Genomic DNA, 17,045 nt, shown 5'->3' with positions numbered 1-17,045 from the left:
TTAGATTGAATTTGAATGCAAAGAAGGACTCTTTCCACTTTCGAGTGAAAACAATTAAGTTCTTTGTGTGCTGTGAAGTGTTCTGATGACAGACTGACATTCTTTAATACATGGAGGATCTGTTAAAGGAAGGATCATGCTTATTAAACTGACAGGCAGAAGCTGATGATTTCTGCTTTGGGTCCGAAAGCGACAGCCAGATAATCTTGGGGAAAAACAGTCCCTGTTTATTTGATTTTGAACCAATAGTTCCAGCAATATTCTAAGACCATTGAACACTGTTGTGGAAACTGACAGTGTATGTTTTGTATTTTAAACCTCATAACTACATTTGTTACAAGTAATATGACTTTTTCAAATGTCACCTTTCATTACATTTTTTCTGACATTTCCTTCCATTCTAATGTTTGTCAAAGTGAAACTTTGGTAGTTTTTGATATTCAGGAGTGCCTCCATTGAAAAGACTGAATGAAAACTTCCCAGACTCAATGTTCCACTGTATTTTTAGGGATGGAACTGGACAGTAGAACATATTCTTTATGCATTACATCTTTCTGCTCAATCTCTCTGACGGCTTCTGTGTACAGTCATCTCACTATGGTTACTACTTCATCTACTAAACAGTCTTTTTAACATGCCTGTCAGGACTCTGGCAGAGGGAGAGAGATTATTTACAGCACAAAGCGGTAGCTGGTAGCAGGGGGAGGGAAGGCCGGTGTGGGAGGTCATTCTGTGGATGTGTGTTTGTGCAAAATACAAAGAACTCGAGCTGAAAAAAAGGTTGCTCATACAAGTTTTGTTTTCCTGTCAGAAATCAAATTCAGCAGTCCTGGGGCCTTGGGCTAGGGGGAGGAGCGAGTGAATGGGGTGAAAGGGACTCTTTCAATGGGAGATTTCTGGGGTGAGTCTGGGGAGTGTGGGATGGGGGGGGGGGTCAGGCAGTTGAAGGATCAGGCGACTAGCTTTGCTGAACTGGAGGCACATACTGCGGCTACTCTCTGTCTCCTCGCATGCAGCCCCCACCCCCACCCCACCCCCTCCAATCTCCCAATGTTGTCAGAGCAGAGAGAGACTAAAGCGGTACAGAACGTCTCCAGCCTGCTCTGAATTAACACATTTCAAAACAAGCCTCCCTCAGAGTTCACCCACAGTGCTCATTCCTGCAGGCTCCAGACCGAAGCCCAGCACAGCAGAGCTCAGCTCAGCGTGTGGAGGCTACATGCACCACTGGCTGTGGGGATGGGGATACTGGGAGAGGGGGAGCAGTGGAGAGGCGCAACTCTCTATAAAAACATGTATGTGAAATGTAGATGTACAGCATATATCAGTATTTTGTAGACGGAGGTGATATGAAAATAGGGTCGTTGGAGAATTTATTTATTTATTATAATATCGTCTTTGTATCTCAAAACCACTGTAATGTGGTTTAAACTTTAAAAATCTAAATGAAAATGATTCAAATCTAAAACATATAATTCCACCAGAGAACGCCCTTGGATCATGGGAAAAGATTTTTCACACTGAGAGAGGAACTTGGTTGACTTATGGTGGCCTACATTTCCCCAGCTCATAACTGTGTGTAGCTGGATTCAGTGCTCTCGTGTGCATTAAAGCCAAATATTGATCCAGGTTGGATGTGACAGCAGAGATGAGGTGCGCTCTGTTGACCACACCCCCTGACTTTGAGAAAGTCAGACGTGACGTGCATCCAGCAACCCATCTCATTAGTAGCCCCACACTAAAATGATGTGATCGTGAGTCGTGAAGACAATCAGAAATAATGTTAGAATGTTTTTCAAATGACTGCCATAGCCCCAAATAAACAAATCTAACATTGAGTGTTAATTACATAATTTTGGTTGGTTGGGGTCACAATTTTCACATGGTTGGGGTCGCAAGATTATTCAGAAATCAAAATGGGTTCGTGGGCCAAAAAAGTTTGGGAACCCCTGGTCTACAGAGTTGCGGAAGTACGAAGAAGAAATAGAAGACGTCCAAGGGTTGTCTAATTCTCATACATAGTCTAATACTTTTCTGTGAACCTGAGATAGTATCTGTCTCTTATATAAGAGCAAATGTACTGCTTTCCTATCCTGGTATTCAAGTTCAATATTATAACCCTTTTTGGTTCAAGGAAGAACCCTTTTTGGTTCAAGGTGGAACCCTTTTGGTTCCAGATAGAACCCTTTTGGGGTCCATGTTAGAACCCTTTTTGGTTCCAGGTAGAACCCTTTATGGTTCCAGGTAGAACCCTTTTGGCGTCCATGGTAGAACCCTTTTTGGTTCCAGGTACAACCCTTTTGGTTCCAGGTAGAACCCTTTTGGGGTCCATGTTAGAACCCTTTATGGTTCCAGTTAGAACCCATTTGGCATCCATGTTAGAACCCTTTTTGGTTCCAGGTACAACCCTTCTTGGTTCAATGTAGAACCCTTTTTGGTTCCAGATAAACTCTTTCTACCTGGAACCCAAAAGGGTTGTACCTGGAACCAAAAATGGGTATCTTATGGGGACAGCCGAAGAACCCTTTTGGAAGCCTTTATTCTAAGAGTGCAGACTGCCTTGGGTGAAATATTGATGAGTGGGGCCTGTGGCTGGGGCTGTGACTGCATGTGCCCTATCCAAACCCAGGGTGTTGGGGGTCTGGAGGAAGAGCATGTGTGCTGCCTACACCCCAGCCCCACATCAATCTTTCATGGCAACACACAGACGCGACATCATGATCTATTATCATCTCTTTGACCTCCCTGTATTGTCTTGTTCCTGGCACTTGTGTTCTCCTCAGACTGACGTAAGCCACAGACACGGCTGAGAAGGCGTATAGGATTTATTGCATGGAGCTCAGGCACTATAGATCGCATACAGTACATGTATAAGTCATCATAATACAATGGAATTATGTAAGTGTACTGAAATTTCAGAACATTTATAATTGTTATTACAGTAGGTACTTATGCAGACAAAAACACCATGAAAACATATCAGAATGGGTCAGAGGAGGTATAATTCTTAAAATATATCTACAGGGGCAACATGATACCTGCCTAACACATGATTTGTCCACATCACTGCAACAACAAAGCACTTACAGTAAAATTATTAATTCCACAAGTTTATATTAGCAAAATTAGGGTGGCAAAACTAAATACCCTTGTATGTATAACAATAGATACTTAAAATTTGGCCACATAGTCTGCATGCAATATATATATATATGTTTTATTCTTACGTAACACTTATGTAGAAATCTGCACACACATATCAAGGTTATGTTCTTATTAATTTATCTAATATATTGAATTCTACTGTGGCATAATACTTTGATGGAGTTTACACCCAACTTCTATAAACACTTAGGAGGGATATATGTAACATGAATTGCTACATTATATATTTATAAATCTGGAGGGATGAGGTCTCTTTTTCAAATGTAAGAAATGTGCTACAGTTGAACTCGGAAGTTTACAAACACTTAGGTTGGAGTCATTAAAACTTGTTTTTCAACCACTCCACAAATTTCATATTTACAAACTATAGTTTTGGCAAGTCGGTGAAGACATCTACTTTGTGCATGACACCAGTAATTTTTCCAACAATTGTTTACAGACAGATTATTTCACTTATAATTCACTGTATCACAATTCCAGTGGGTCAGAAGTTTACATACACTAAGTTGACTGTGCCTTTAAACAGCTTGGAAAATTCCAGAAAATGATGTCATGGCTTTAGAAGCTTCTGTTAGGCGAATTGACATCATTTAAGTCAATTGGAGGTGTACCCGTGGATGTATGTGAAGGCCTACCTTTAAATTCAGTGCCTATTTGCTTGACATCATGGGAAAATCAAAAGAAATCAGCCAAGACCTCAGAAACAAAATTGTAGACCTACACAAGTCTGGTTCATCCTTGGGAGCAACTTCCAAATGACTGAAGGTACCATGTTCATCTGTACAAACAATAGTACGCAAGTATAAACAGCATGGGACCACGCAGCCGTCATACTGCGCGGGACCACGCAGCCGTCATACCGCTCAGGAAGGAGCATATCAATACCAGAACAACAGCAAAGGACCGTGTGAAGATGCCGGAGGAAACAGGTACCAAAGTCTCTATATCCACAGTAAAACAAGTCCTATATCGGCATAACCTGAAAGGCCGCTCAGCCAGGAAGATGCCACTGCTCCATAAAAGATCATACTTTTTGTACAAGTGTCCTTTGGTCTGACGAAATAAAAATAGAAATGTTTGGCCATAATGACCATCGTTATGTTTGGAGGAAAAAGGGGGAGGCTGGCAAGCCAAAGAACACCATCCCAACCGTGAAGCACGGGGGTGGCAGCACAATGCTGTTGGGTTCCTTTGCTGCAGGAGGGACTGGTGCACTTCACAAAATAGATGGCATCATGAGGAAGGGAAATTATGTGGATATATTGAAGCAACATCTCAAGACATCAGTCAGGAAGTTAAAGCTTGGTCACAAATGGGTCTGCCAAATGGACAATGACCCTGAGCATACTTCCAAAGTTGTGGCAAAATGGCTTAAGGACAACAAAGTCAAGGTATTGGAGTGGTCACAAAGCCCGGACCTGAATCCTACAGAAAATGTGTGGGCAGAACTGAAACGTGTGTGCGAGCAAGGAGGCCTACAAACCTGACTCAGTTACACCAGCTCTGTCAGGAGCAATGGGACAAAATTCATCCGACTTATTGTGGGAAGCTTGTGGAAGGCTACCCACAATGTTTGACCCAAGTTAAACAATTTAAAGGAAATGTCCCAAATACTAATTGCGTGCATGTAAACTTCTGACCCACTGGGAACTTGTTCTCAACAAGCCTACCTGGTTAAATAAAGGTGTTCTCAACAAGCCTACCTGGTTAAATAAAGGTGTTCTCAACAAGCCTACCTGGTTAAATAAAGGTGTTCTCAACAAGCCTACCTGGTTAAATAAAGGTGAAATAAAAAAATATATAAAAAAATGTGATGAAAGAAATTAAAGCTGAAATAATTTATTCTCTCTACTATTATTCTGACATTTCACATTCTTAAAATAAAGTGGTGATCCTAACTGGCCTAAGACAAGGTATTTTTACTATGATTAAATGTCGGGAATTGTGAAAAACTGAGTTTAAATGTATTTGGCTAAGGTGTATGTAAACTTCCGACTTCAACTGTACAGCCAGTGCAATAAAATGATACAATTAACAAACAAGAATCAGTTATCTGTCACAAAAAGTGATTCATACAATCAACCATCAGTTTAGCTAATGATAATAATAGTAATGTATCGACATAAGTATCAATATAAGTCATATGGTTGGTACCTACCAAGCAAAACTATTCACTGTTGTGTACATACCTTTTATAGTGCATTGGATTACTGCAGTCCATTAGTGGGTGCTCTGTTTGAAAGCACAAATCACAACATTTTATGCCGTATTAAGTAATTCTCCTCTGAGCTTGGCAGAGATCTTGTAGTTTAGGGGCTTCAGTGTTAACCCATAGGAGCAGTCTAAGGAGAGGTCCTGACTTGGGTTATTCTCAAAGCTGCATTGGTGAATCAAAATAGCGGAAAATAAAAAAACCTCCACTTTGGCGATCTGGTCACCGATACATCGCCTCTTCCCTGCTGAGAATATCAACACACTGTTGGTAAGGTCCTTGTCAAGGGCACCATTTTCATCGAGGAACCGTAAGGGGTCAAAAAGATGTGGGTCCTTCCACTTTAAAGGGTTGTGGTTGACAGACCACTGGTTAATGAAGACCACTGTGTCTTTGGGGATGTGGAAGCCTTCGATGGTGACATCTGAGGTGGTGGAGTGTGGGATGGTGAGGGGTACAAAGCTGGTATAGCGCATGGTCTCATAGATAACAGCATCTAGGTAAGACAGGCTGGCTTTGTCCTCAATACAGGGCAGCCTGTCACGGCCTACCACTTTGTCAATCTGCTCCTGCAGTCTGGTTTGGATGTTGGGGTATTTTGCCAATAAAAGGAGCATCCAATGAAGGCAAGTGGACACAGTATCCAGTCCCGCACCAATCAGATCGGACACAGTCCCTTCTGTGTGGGCCTCCGTCAACCCGGTATCATGGCCTGCCTTGTCAATTACCTGAATAATGGCATCACTCATGTCCCGGGTCACTTCAGGGTCAAACGTCTCCCTGTGCTCCACCACCTTGTCTCTCACAAAGGTGAAAAACTCTTTATTGAGGTCTTTGAAGCTCTGGTAGACACTGCGGACAGGATTTGGGAAATATTGAAGCCAGGGCATGACATCCACCAAGCTGCCAGCCCCCACCGTCTCTCCAAACCTGTCCACGCTGCCCAGAAGGGTTCTAAACTCAATGTCATCATGGCCATAACGCTTTCCAAAGCACAGTGCACAGATTACATTTGCAGCAGCTACTGTCAGTTCGTGAGCAGGGTTGAAAAACTGTCCATCAGCACTGAGTTTGAGGAAAGCTTCAATGAGCTCAGTAGCCTCTGCAACAACGTGCTGTTCAAATGCTTTTTTGGTCTGGCTGTTGGCAGAGTAGAAAGCTCTAATGGTGGACTGAGCGATCTTCCGGTGGGTCCTCCACTGTTTGCTGTAGTTAGAGAATGTCATGCTGTTACCACCAGACACTGACTGAAAAGACACAAAGTTGGGTCTGCCTGCAAACTCTGTGCTGTGTTGCACCAAAGCTTCTTGTATTGCTGTGTCTCCATTGAGCACCACTATGTTGTTGCAGCCCAGTCGTATCTGATACACGTTGCCGTACTTCTTTGCCAGCTTGGAGAAGGTGATATGAGGCATCTGCCCCAGCTGCATGGCATTGCCCACCACCGGCCAGGCAAAGGGTCCTGGCAGCCTTCTCTTGAGTCTGAGATTCCTGACCCATAGACAGGCTTCTAGACAGAAGAGGAAAACAAAGGAGGCGACCAGAGCTGGCTGGACCTGTCCACTCCACTCTCTGATGATGCTGCTGCCCTTCACCCCAAACTCTGTGTCCAGCAGTGCCATGGTGCTGAGATGTTCTAATTCTGGTGCTCAATCCTTCAAATTCTGAGAGGGACCCACTTTTATTTTGTTGAATGCTATTCCTGGTAACCGGATTTTTAAAATAGGTCCTCCTCTCCACCTAAATTCCAAATAAACGGAATAATAATGCTGTCTGTTTTTAAGTATGGTCAGTCCTGCATGATCATCCCAAAAATGTAGAAAATGAATTGAGACAACGAGAAGGTTTTCAGTACCTCTTACACTACGGTGTCTGTCTCCTCCTACTCCGTGCTGACTTGTGAACAGGCTTGATCAGGTTGAGTGGTTAGTAGTAGTGCAGTCGCTGTCCGTCTTTAGATGACCACATTAGAGGAATGCAGATTTCAGTCTTGACACTCTCCCTTATATCTCCTCTGTGGGAGGGTTCAGGGACTTAAAACTCCTATTCGGGTTTTTTTTTTGCGCCGAAGTGCTCGTTCCTGCGGAGTCTTTCTTTTCCCTAACACTCAATGCCACGGTGAGACAAAAAGGAAAGCAGCAAACATTCAGGCCCGCCTGAACCTAGGACTAAAACAGAAGGGGTTTAGATTTAGCGGGCCAGAGACTCTAAAAGACTGGGCTGCACTACCTTTAAACACAATACAGGTACCACAGGGGAGAATTTTAGAACATGGTGTAGTAGTTAGGGTTCAAATTTTCAGTCACACAGACCACCATAGCTAAACTCACCATAGCTAAACTCACCATAGCTAAACTCACCATAGTTAAACTCACCATAGCTAAACTCACCATAGCTAAACTCACCATAGTTAAACTCACCATAGCTAAACTCACCATAGCTAAACTCACCATAGCTAAACTCACCATAGCTAAACTCACCATAGCTAAACTCACCATAGTTAAACTCAGGGAACACTGATTGGTCTGGTTATATTCTGAAAATTGCTTGATTGCCTCTCTATAGGAACGATTCCAGACTGAAATATAGTGTATGTAAAGCAAACGTCTCAGTGAAGTACCCAGGCTAAGGCAGGACTACTTGTAACTTTGGAAGGAGCTTTCTTATGTCTGTTGAAAACTAATGTGTGTGTTTTTATGACATTATAAAGAAAATTGTATCTGTTATTTTCAGCCTAACTCTAAACACTACTAGGAATAGAATCCAAGATATGACCATGAAAGCTCTGGGTTTTGGATCTTGTCACAGAATAGATACACATTGTACAATACACTTTTATATGTTCTATAAAAGTATATACAGTATTTACCAGAGCTTTTTTTCCCTTTAGCATAATGGTCCTTTTATACATAGTACATGAGATAATGTAGGTCTTAGGCCGGTGGCTATATCAAAATAGTATAAAAGTGAGTTAAAAACAGGGACCTCTGGCAATAACGCTAGTAATACGGCTTTTCAGAGGAACAAATCAAAGTTGTCCTATTTGGGTTTTAAATCTATTCAGCAGGAATTGAACTACTATGGAGTTCTGTACTCTAATGGACCAGTGATAGTAATGCTGCAAGGAGCGATTCTTCACTTCTGTCATGTATTGTTGCTGAACCAGATCACAATTCAAATACATTTGATAATAATAAATAAATAGTTAGGTGGGTGCTTATATTTGTCCGACTTCTCACATGCACAAGCTTGTATTGCACGCATGTGTGAATTGTACATGTCTTTTTATGCATATCCCAACTCGCCGTTATCAATGGCGACCCTGGAGCAAGTCGGGTTAAGTGCCTTGCTCAAGGGCGGAGAGACAGATTTTTCACAGCGCTCTAAACGCTAGGCTACCTGACACCTGATGTGTTTCTGACAGTTTGGATGAGAGAACATGCAAGACTGATGGAGATTAGCTATAAAACATAATGAGCGTTAACAGTGGTAAAGACTAGTTTGCAGTTTTATTATACGTTATCACATGTTTATTGCATTTTAAAATGTACCTTAGAGTGTGTATTTCCTTAATAATCTTTATTTTGGAATATGTTATGCACCAGCTCATATTCATTGCACTGTACTTGGAGTGTGTCACTACAAAAAACAACACATTGCAATGGACAGGAGGAGATTGCACTCCTTCCAATGATGAGATGCTTAATGGGTTAATCAATGACAAACAAGAGAGAAGCAGAATCCGTCACTATCAACCCCCGACTGTTTAAAACGTTGCTTTATTCATTCCAGATATCTGATTTTTCAAGCATATAATTAGTTTATTTAAAAAAAAAAAATTCAACACAGTATTTTCTATGATGAATCCTTTCCTGGACATTCAACGCATGCTGTAGTTGAGTTTCTTGGTTTGAGAGAGGCAGAGATTCTGAACACTATTTCATCAATTCCTGAATACGTGCTCTTTGACAAAGGTGAAATGACATCCATATAGATTTCAGACCCTTGAGGTGTAAACAGACATGCATTTGTTTAAATACATAACGACTTGAAAATTCCATTGATTTGTGTAGTAGTATTGTATTTAGTGACAGTTAGTTTGGATATGAAGGGATGGGTTGTGTAGCTGGAGTGCCTGTTCAGTTGATTTCTAAGGAGATCAATGCAGTCAGTGTCTGGAGTTGGTCATCTCCCATGTATTCATCAGCATTATCAATCCCACAATTCCAAAGCCACCTCTCCATTGAAACACCTCCTAACTTGGTTGGGGACACTGAGCTTGAAGTTACACAAAGGCGCCAATGCTGTTATCTCTGAATTGTCTTCACACTGTAGGCTATAGCATATAGATAACTTGATTTCCCTTTAGCAGTTTGTCAGCATTTGTTATCTTCCGACAGCATTTCAATGTGCTCATATTCATGGTGTACAGTAGATAGTGGATTGGATTATAATACAAATCATTTTCATACCTGAAATATATCTATACAAATATTTTGTGACTGCTTTATGTGAAAAGGTTAACTACATTGATACATCACCATCTTGATGTGAGGAATTCCGAAAAGTATAGTATATAATATTATTATTATTATATTATTATTATATTAAGTCCTCAACACGAAACAAATTGTGGTTCCTTGGGTGTGACGACAACATTCACAAACACTCACAAGCATATTACACGATGATATAACCTTCCATTGACTTTTGAGTGATATTCTAGTTTCATGCACATATTTTCATACGTTAACATGCTGAATACTGTTTATGAATTAAGCTCAACACTCAAAATGTATATAAAACAAAAGTATACTTCCTTACAGAATATGATCAGGTACATAGTTTGAGAGCCTGTTCAACTCCATTGACCCCACGACCTGACCCCTGGCCCCCAACAAATGAGATTCATCTCTACCTAGCAAACTTTCCATTACTGTAATCATACTTTCAATTCTGTATCAACAACATTGCAAACATATTCAATTGTGTTCAGATATTAATTAAATATTAAATATGAAATATTACACTCTTCAACAACAGCATTCATTGCAGGTTTGCTTATACTCACTGTAAAATGTAATTGATTGGCAATGTTGCCCAAAATAATGGGATGAGATTTTTATGCAGGGGACACCAGACCGAGCAGCTTCCCCCTGAGCTTGGTTGTGATGGTGTAGTGGAGAGGCTTCAGTGTGAGCCCATAGGAACAGTCAAGGGTCAGGGCCTCTGATGGGTTGCTCTCAAAGGTACACTGGTGAAGCAAGACGGCTGTAAATAAAAATGTTTCCACCTTGGCAATCTGGTCGCCAATACATCGTCTCTTACCAGTGGAGAAGATCATGACGCTGTTGGTCAGGTCCTTGTCAAGGGCACCATTTTCATTGAGGAAACGTGAGGGGTCGAAGAGATGTGGGTCCTTCCACTTTAAAGGGTTGTGGTTGACAGACCACTGGTTAATGAAGACCACTGTGTCTTTGGGGATGTGGAAGCCTTCGATGGTGACATCTGAGGTGGTGGAGTGTGGGATGGTGAGGGGTACAAAACTGGTATAGCGCATGGTCTCATAGATAACAGCATCTAGGTAAGACAGGCTGGCTTTGTCCTCAATACAGGGCAGCCTGTCACGGCCTACCACTTTGTCAATCTGCTCCTGAACCCTGGTTTGGATGTTGGGGTATTTAATCAAAAGCAGGAGAATCCATTGGAAAATGGTTGACATTGTTTCTTGGCCAGCTCCAATGAGGTCTGTGACTGTTCCTTCAACAAAGTCTTTGGCCAGTCCACTGTCATTTCTGTGCTCAATCGCGTTAATGATGGCATCACTCATGTCACGCGTCACGTCAGGCGTGAAGGTTTCTCTGTGCTGCATCACTTTATCTTTCACAAAGGCAAAAAACTCCTCGTTTATATGTTTGAAATTCTGGTAGATGCTGCGGACAGGATTTGGGAAATTCTGAAGCCAGGGCATGACATCCACCAAGCTGCCAGCCCCCACCGTCTCTCCAAACCTGTCCATTCTGCCCAGAAGGGTTCTAAACTCAATGTCATCATGGCCATAACGTTTTCCAAAGCACAGTGCACAGATTACATTTGCAGCAGCTACTGTAAATTCATGAGAGGGATTAAAATATCGTCCATCTGCACTCATTCTCAGAAATACCTGCACAAGATCCATACATTCTCCCAAAACGTGGTGCTCAAATGCTTTCTTGGTCTGGCTGTTGGCAGAGGAGAACGCTCTAATGGTAGATTGTGCAATTTTCCTGTGCATTTTCCACTGTTTGCTGTAGTTAGTGAAAGTCAAGCTCCTGCCTCCTGAAATCATCTGAAAAGACACAAAGTCAGGTCTGCCTGCAAACTCTGTACTGTGTTGAACCAAGGCTTCTCGTATTGCTGTGTCTCCATTGAGCACCACTATGTTGTTGCAGCCCAGTCGTATCTGATACACGTTGCCGTACTTCTTTGCCAGCTTGGAGAAGGTGATATGAGGCATCTGCCCCAGCTGCATGGCATTGCCCACCACCGGCCAGGCAAAGGGTCCTGGCAGCCTTCTCTTGAGTCTGAGATTCCTGACCCATAGACAGGCTTCTAGACAGAAGAGGAAAACAAAGGAGGCGACCAGAGCTGGCTGGACCTGTCCACTCCACTCTCTGATGATGCTGCTGCCCTTCACCCCAAACTCTGTGTCCAGCAGTGCCATGGCTATGGATGATCAGAACACCTATTCCTGGAGACAGATATTGTGAATGAAAAAAAAAGCTACAAAAAAGTTTAGTTTTCTTGACAACTTTACTCCAGCACTCACTTTTTTGTTTAAAAAAACTTATAATAATTAAATTAAGTAATGTTCAAAAGTGATTTTGTGATGTACAATGCAATTAGTTAATCAATTAAACAAGTTCCATTAGCTTAGAGTCCCAAGTATCCTTCTGAGACCATGGGGACAGTCTCAGTACTCCTTGGGAAAATATCTCAGATGAAGCTTGGTGAGTCAAGGTGAAGTTGTTTTCCTCTTGTCACTCTTTTCAGCAAGATTTAAGACTTTAGTGACTAGTTTTGCTTCAGCAAGGTGTCTTATATGTTTGCAGTCGGTGGGTAGGGCTGAGCATTATTTTCATACTCCTCCCATGGTGGTAGCCCTATATATATTATCATTCTGATGTTGGATCTCGACGCGCGCTACGCACTGGAACCAAAAGCGCGCAGAGACCTCTCTCTGCAGAGGTGAACTCCAGCAAATACGTTTAGGAGGAAAGTAACAATTATTTTACTAACTTGAATAGTAACAGTGGTATCCCATGTTAAATGGTTATACTTTCTTACGTTGGTTGTTATAATTTGAAGATTCAAGAAAATCTTATAGCAAGCATATGGTTTGTTTCTCTTTTATTTATTTTTTACCTTCTAATTGCGTAAAACTTGCGTAGAAATTGCGTAGAACTGTTTACAATAACTTTTAATTTGACGTGTATTAATAAGTCATGGAATATCCTATTTAGTTGCAATAGTCGATAAGGTATGAGTTGCTTTTGTGCGCGTCTGCATGGAAATTCTATACTTTGCATAAATAGCCTAATGTAAACTCTGTTTAGTGTCTCAATAAAATAACAAAGTGAATGTAATCATGATGCCATGTATCCTAATAAATGTGTGTTTAAAAATGATGGGTTTACAGTGAGTTTTGCAACTTTTCAGGTACTGTGCAAAGCCAGTACCTGCTTTAGTCTTCCATTAGTTTTGTGCGCACGCTACATATTGACTGTTGTAATACCATTGTGATAGTATTATTCTTAATGTATCATTTTAAACATAATGTACTTACCTGTAATCCGTTCAAGGTAGTCAACAGCATATATATATAATTGACTAAATCACTCAACTATGTCGCGCTTCTAATCGAATCCCCATGTGGTACTCTGAAGTTCAGCAAAAGTTGTGCAGGAGCCAAGTCTGACTGCTTTCCATAATATTGAGCAAAAGATGAAAAAAATAATATTTGTAATAATAATATTGTTAGATCTTTGTCACTGTATGAATATCACTGTAATTTGAAAACGACTCACTGTGAATGACTGTACTTGGATACAACTCAAATAATTATCTGTGTGGATTGAAATATATTTATAGACTATTTATAGGTTTATTTTTCCAATATGAAGAACTACCATTCCACCACTCATGTAAAGGCCTCAAGATTTACATGTTTGTTTAAATCCAATGTTGCATTTTGCAATGCAGGTATAGACTGACTTACCTTTCATAAATATGCTTATACAACACACTTACATTATCTTAGCATAGAAATATCCATAAAAGATTCTTATTCACATCTTCAGCAGGTCTCATACTACAGCATATCTTCAAGCATTTGCAGTACAAAGCATAAAAGTGCCAGTAGGTTTGCACACGAGAGCCATGTTTCAATTGTGTGCTATCCAATGGCAGCTTACTTTTATCGCCATACACCTCAGGTGCCTTTTGACATGGTTTTCTTTCCCCAAAACAAGACTGTTGAGCTCAAAAGAGTTAGGAGGAAACTTTTCAGGAGATCAGAAGGCTATAATGATGTTCTGGCCCCTCAAAAGGTGCAGGAGGAATGATGACACTCTCAAGATGTAGCTTTTGGTACCTGAGATGTATCATGCTTTCATGCCTGGTAGCACACACACATCATGGTCACCCGGAGTCCTGTCCTTGGCATTCATTACAAAGTGCAGTTTATTCCTTATGGAAATCACTGGTCCATTGATTCTATTAACCTTTCAGCTCAAAGACTAATTTTAGTTCCTGAGGCAAAACTGTTTTCGACTCAGTGCCAAAGAATACATTTGCGTTTCTAGTTTCCCCATCAACTGCAAAGTTTATTTTTGCAGGGAGGTAATGACGCTAATTGAAGGCACTAAAACATTTCAGAAGTGAGGCCGTAAGTTAGAGGGACAGAGACTTCAGTAATGCTCCAGCACAGTCACTCATTAATGGTGCATGAGGAAATGGGAAAGTGGGGAGTGGGAATTCTCACTATGGGTGTTGAAGAAAGAGTGTTAAAGTGATACACGTTTTCTATGTTTTGGTCTAGCTTATTTAAAACCTATATCATTGCATACCATATTTTCACAGCTAAGGTTATAAAATGTGTATTTAAGGGATCAATCTGATCTGACTAAGCCTTTCTTAAGTTGATTAAAGTATGATTTCAGCTGAGATTTTATTAAACATGAGACTTGCAGAGGGTGGTAGCAAGTCTAGCAGGCCCTGTGGTCCCTGTAGAGTCCACATTAGATTTATGTATTTATTTTATTTATCATTTATTTAACTAGGCAAGTCAGTTAAGAACAAATTCTCATTTACATTGACGGCCTATCCCGGCCAAACCCTGACGACGCTGGGCCAATTGTGCGCCACCCTATTGGACAGCCTGGATTCAAACCAGGGACTGTGGTGACGACTCTTGCACTGAGATGCAGTGCCTTAGACAGCTGCGCCACTCGGGAGCCCGTCACATACTGAGGGATAATTAGCAATGCTGAGGTACAGTAATGTTGAAGATGGGAAGAAAGGATGGGAAAAGGTCTACAGGAATATTTTAAACTCTGTAATGGTGAGAAAAAAAACATAATGTTTATTTTTGTAGTTTCTTGTTCCTCTGAGACTTGAAATGGAATTCAGGTAAAATCACACAATGTGGAGCCTAGCTTAAATGTCAAATAGTACATTAAACATGCTTTGTATGTTTTACTACTAGGTTTAATTGGTTGTTTCTTCTAATTGGTTAAGTGAAATACATCTAGGAAGTATACCCACAGCTCTTAGAGCAAATGTGAAATGGTATCTCTATTCCACAGTTTGGCCACAATTAAAGCCACAATCTTTAATTCTGCAGGTTGTACCTTCAATGAGTCAAGTTTTGTCTGACCCTTAATACTTAAAAATGAAATTGGTATTTTCTGTTAAAAGAGTTACACAACTTCCTACTCTGTCTAAAAGCTGTTCACTTCCCTCTCCCTGTTTTGTCTGGAGAAATGTGGTGTTCCTAAAAACACAAAAACATCCAGCATGATTCCTAGGTTAACCAGAGACAGCAATGTCTCAGAACAGAAGAAGCTTCTTCACTGGGATGACTATTTCTCGTTGTCTCATTCTCTTGCTATAGAGGAATAATTTTGTGTGTGCAACACTACACCCTAACTGACCCCCTCCTCCTCCTGCACTCCTCTTCACATATGGCCACACATCCCCATCACCTCTAATTAAAACCAGGTTTGCGGTGGGCGAGGGCTCGTGTGTGCTTTTTGCGTGTGGCTGTCGTGTTTGTATGTGATTATCTCCTGTAACCTGGCTGTGAAAGGTTGGCCCTGACCCTGAGCTGACTCTGCAGGCGGGAGGGGGAGGGGCTTGGAAGGCTTCATGTTGCATGTAATGCGCTGGTGGCGGGCCCATGGAGAGAGGACCCATGGTGGACCAGGCTGCCCCAGCTCTGGAGCTAATCATTGTTTACTAGTCTCATTTCCACTTCTCAGTGAGCTACTGTCACGCACAGCATCGACAGGGAGGAAGGAAGGGGGAAGGAGGGGAAGGAGAGAAGGGGAAAGCCAAGGGTCCAACAGGCAGTTGGGGAGCCGGTGGGACTTGGGAAAGAGCAGAGGGGAATGCAGGAATTTCAGTGTAGATTAGGCTTTAGAAAGAAAAGGGGTATATATTGAAAATGAGACTGCTAAAAACAACCCAGACAAACCACTAAACAGACCAACCAAAACATCCCTGGGCCTTGGCCATCTCAGCCGGCCAAGGAGGTAACCACCGAACATTGCTAGTTTGAGAATCTGATGTTTGAGATTAGTGCATTTTTTCAGGGCTGACCATGCACGGTATGAGGACACACAGACACTGCTCAAACACTGTCTTGATTGCAGTATAAAAGGAGGACTTAAAAATAAATGAGGAAGGATTGGGCAACATTCAGTTCAGTGGAATGATAACACCTTAATATATAATAATAATAATAATATATGCCATTTAGCAGACGCTTTTATCCAAAGCGACTTACAGTCATGTGTGCATACATTCTACGTATGGGTGGTCCCGGGAATCGAACCCACTACCCTGGCGTTACAAGCGCCATGCTCTACCAACCTTGACACGGTAGTTGGGAAAAAGCAGAGGTGTCACATAATGTGCACAAAGATAAACAACACTTGTTGTAAATCTTGAAGTGAATAAGTAACCTAGCTCTTGGCCTCTGCAATGACGCCCGTTTTCACACGAGAGCCCTGGCCTGATGGCCAATGTGGGCCCATAATCTGTTGAACCTTTTTCTAAGTAGGAAAATGCTGATAAAGTAAAGTGTCATGGAATTACTGGAACCTTTTAACATGTTCAGGACATTTCCCCTGCATTCAAGTCCACTGTATATATCCTCATAGCACGAATGACATAAAAGAGTGTTGCAATCTATTCATAATTCAAGACAACGTGTGACATAAAATAGTAATGATTAACACAGAGAGTTATATACATAAAAATGTCTGTGAACATGAGTATGGTATAAGTACACCATGAAATCGCTTGTCATGAAGAATGTTCACCCTGTGCGCTGTGTTGCAACATCTCACCACCATGACCATAACAGCTAGGATGTGCTACAAAGATCCAGTCAGCTCCGCCACAG

The 17,045-nt window shown here is 41.4% G+C and overlaps 2 protein-coding genes across 2 annotated transcripts; both read right to left on the bottom strand.

Moving 5' to 3' along the window:
* Positions 1-2,807: 2,807 nt before the first annotated feature.
* Positions 2,808-7,358, bottom strand: LOC118362443 (cytochrome P450 1B1-like). The gene is made up of 2 exons (XM_052496899.1): positions 7,233-7,358; positions 2,808-7,117 (listed from the first exon to the last, which is right to left on the bottom strand). The coding sequence occupies exon 2, from the start codon at positions 6,997-6,999 to the stop codon at positions 5,425-5,427; it is 1,575 nt and encodes a 524-aa protein (XP_052352859.1). The 5' UTR covers positions 7,000-7,117; positions 7,233-7,358; the 3' UTR covers positions 2,808-5,424.
* Positions 7,359-9,137: 1,779 nt separating this feature from the next.
* On the bottom strand, positions 9,138-12,435 carry LOC118369094 (cytochrome P450 1B1-like). Its single transcript, XM_052496898.1, has one exon. The coding sequence runs from the start codon at positions 12,078-12,080 to the stop codon at positions 10,500-10,502; it is 1,581 nt and encodes a 526-aa protein (XP_052352858.1). The 5' UTR covers positions 12,081-12,435; the 3' UTR covers positions 9,138-10,499.
* Between the last annotated feature and the right edge of the window lie 4,610 nt (positions 12,436-17,045).

The sequence above is a fragment of the Oncorhynchus keta genome, chromosome 35, assembly GCF_023373465.1.
Source record: "Oncorhynchus keta strain PuntledgeMale-10-30-2019 chromosome 35, Oket_V2, whole genome shotgun sequence".
Taxonomy (NCBI): Eukaryota; Metazoa; Chordata; class Actinopteri; order Salmoniformes; family Salmonidae; genus Oncorhynchus; species Oncorhynchus keta.
Note: the sequence above shows the minus strand (reverse complement) of the source record. Positions and strands in the feature narration are given on the sequence as shown.

Bases quoted from the DNA above. Each gene is read 5' to 3' on its own strand.
- LOC118362443 (XM_052496899.1), bottom strand. From the start codon at position 6,999: ATGGCACTGCTGGACACAGAGTTTGGGGTGAAGGGCAGCAGCATCATC.
- LOC118369094 (XM_052496898.1), bottom strand. From the start codon at position 12,080: ATGGCACTGCTGGACACAGAGTTTGGGGTGAAGGGCAGCAGCATCATC.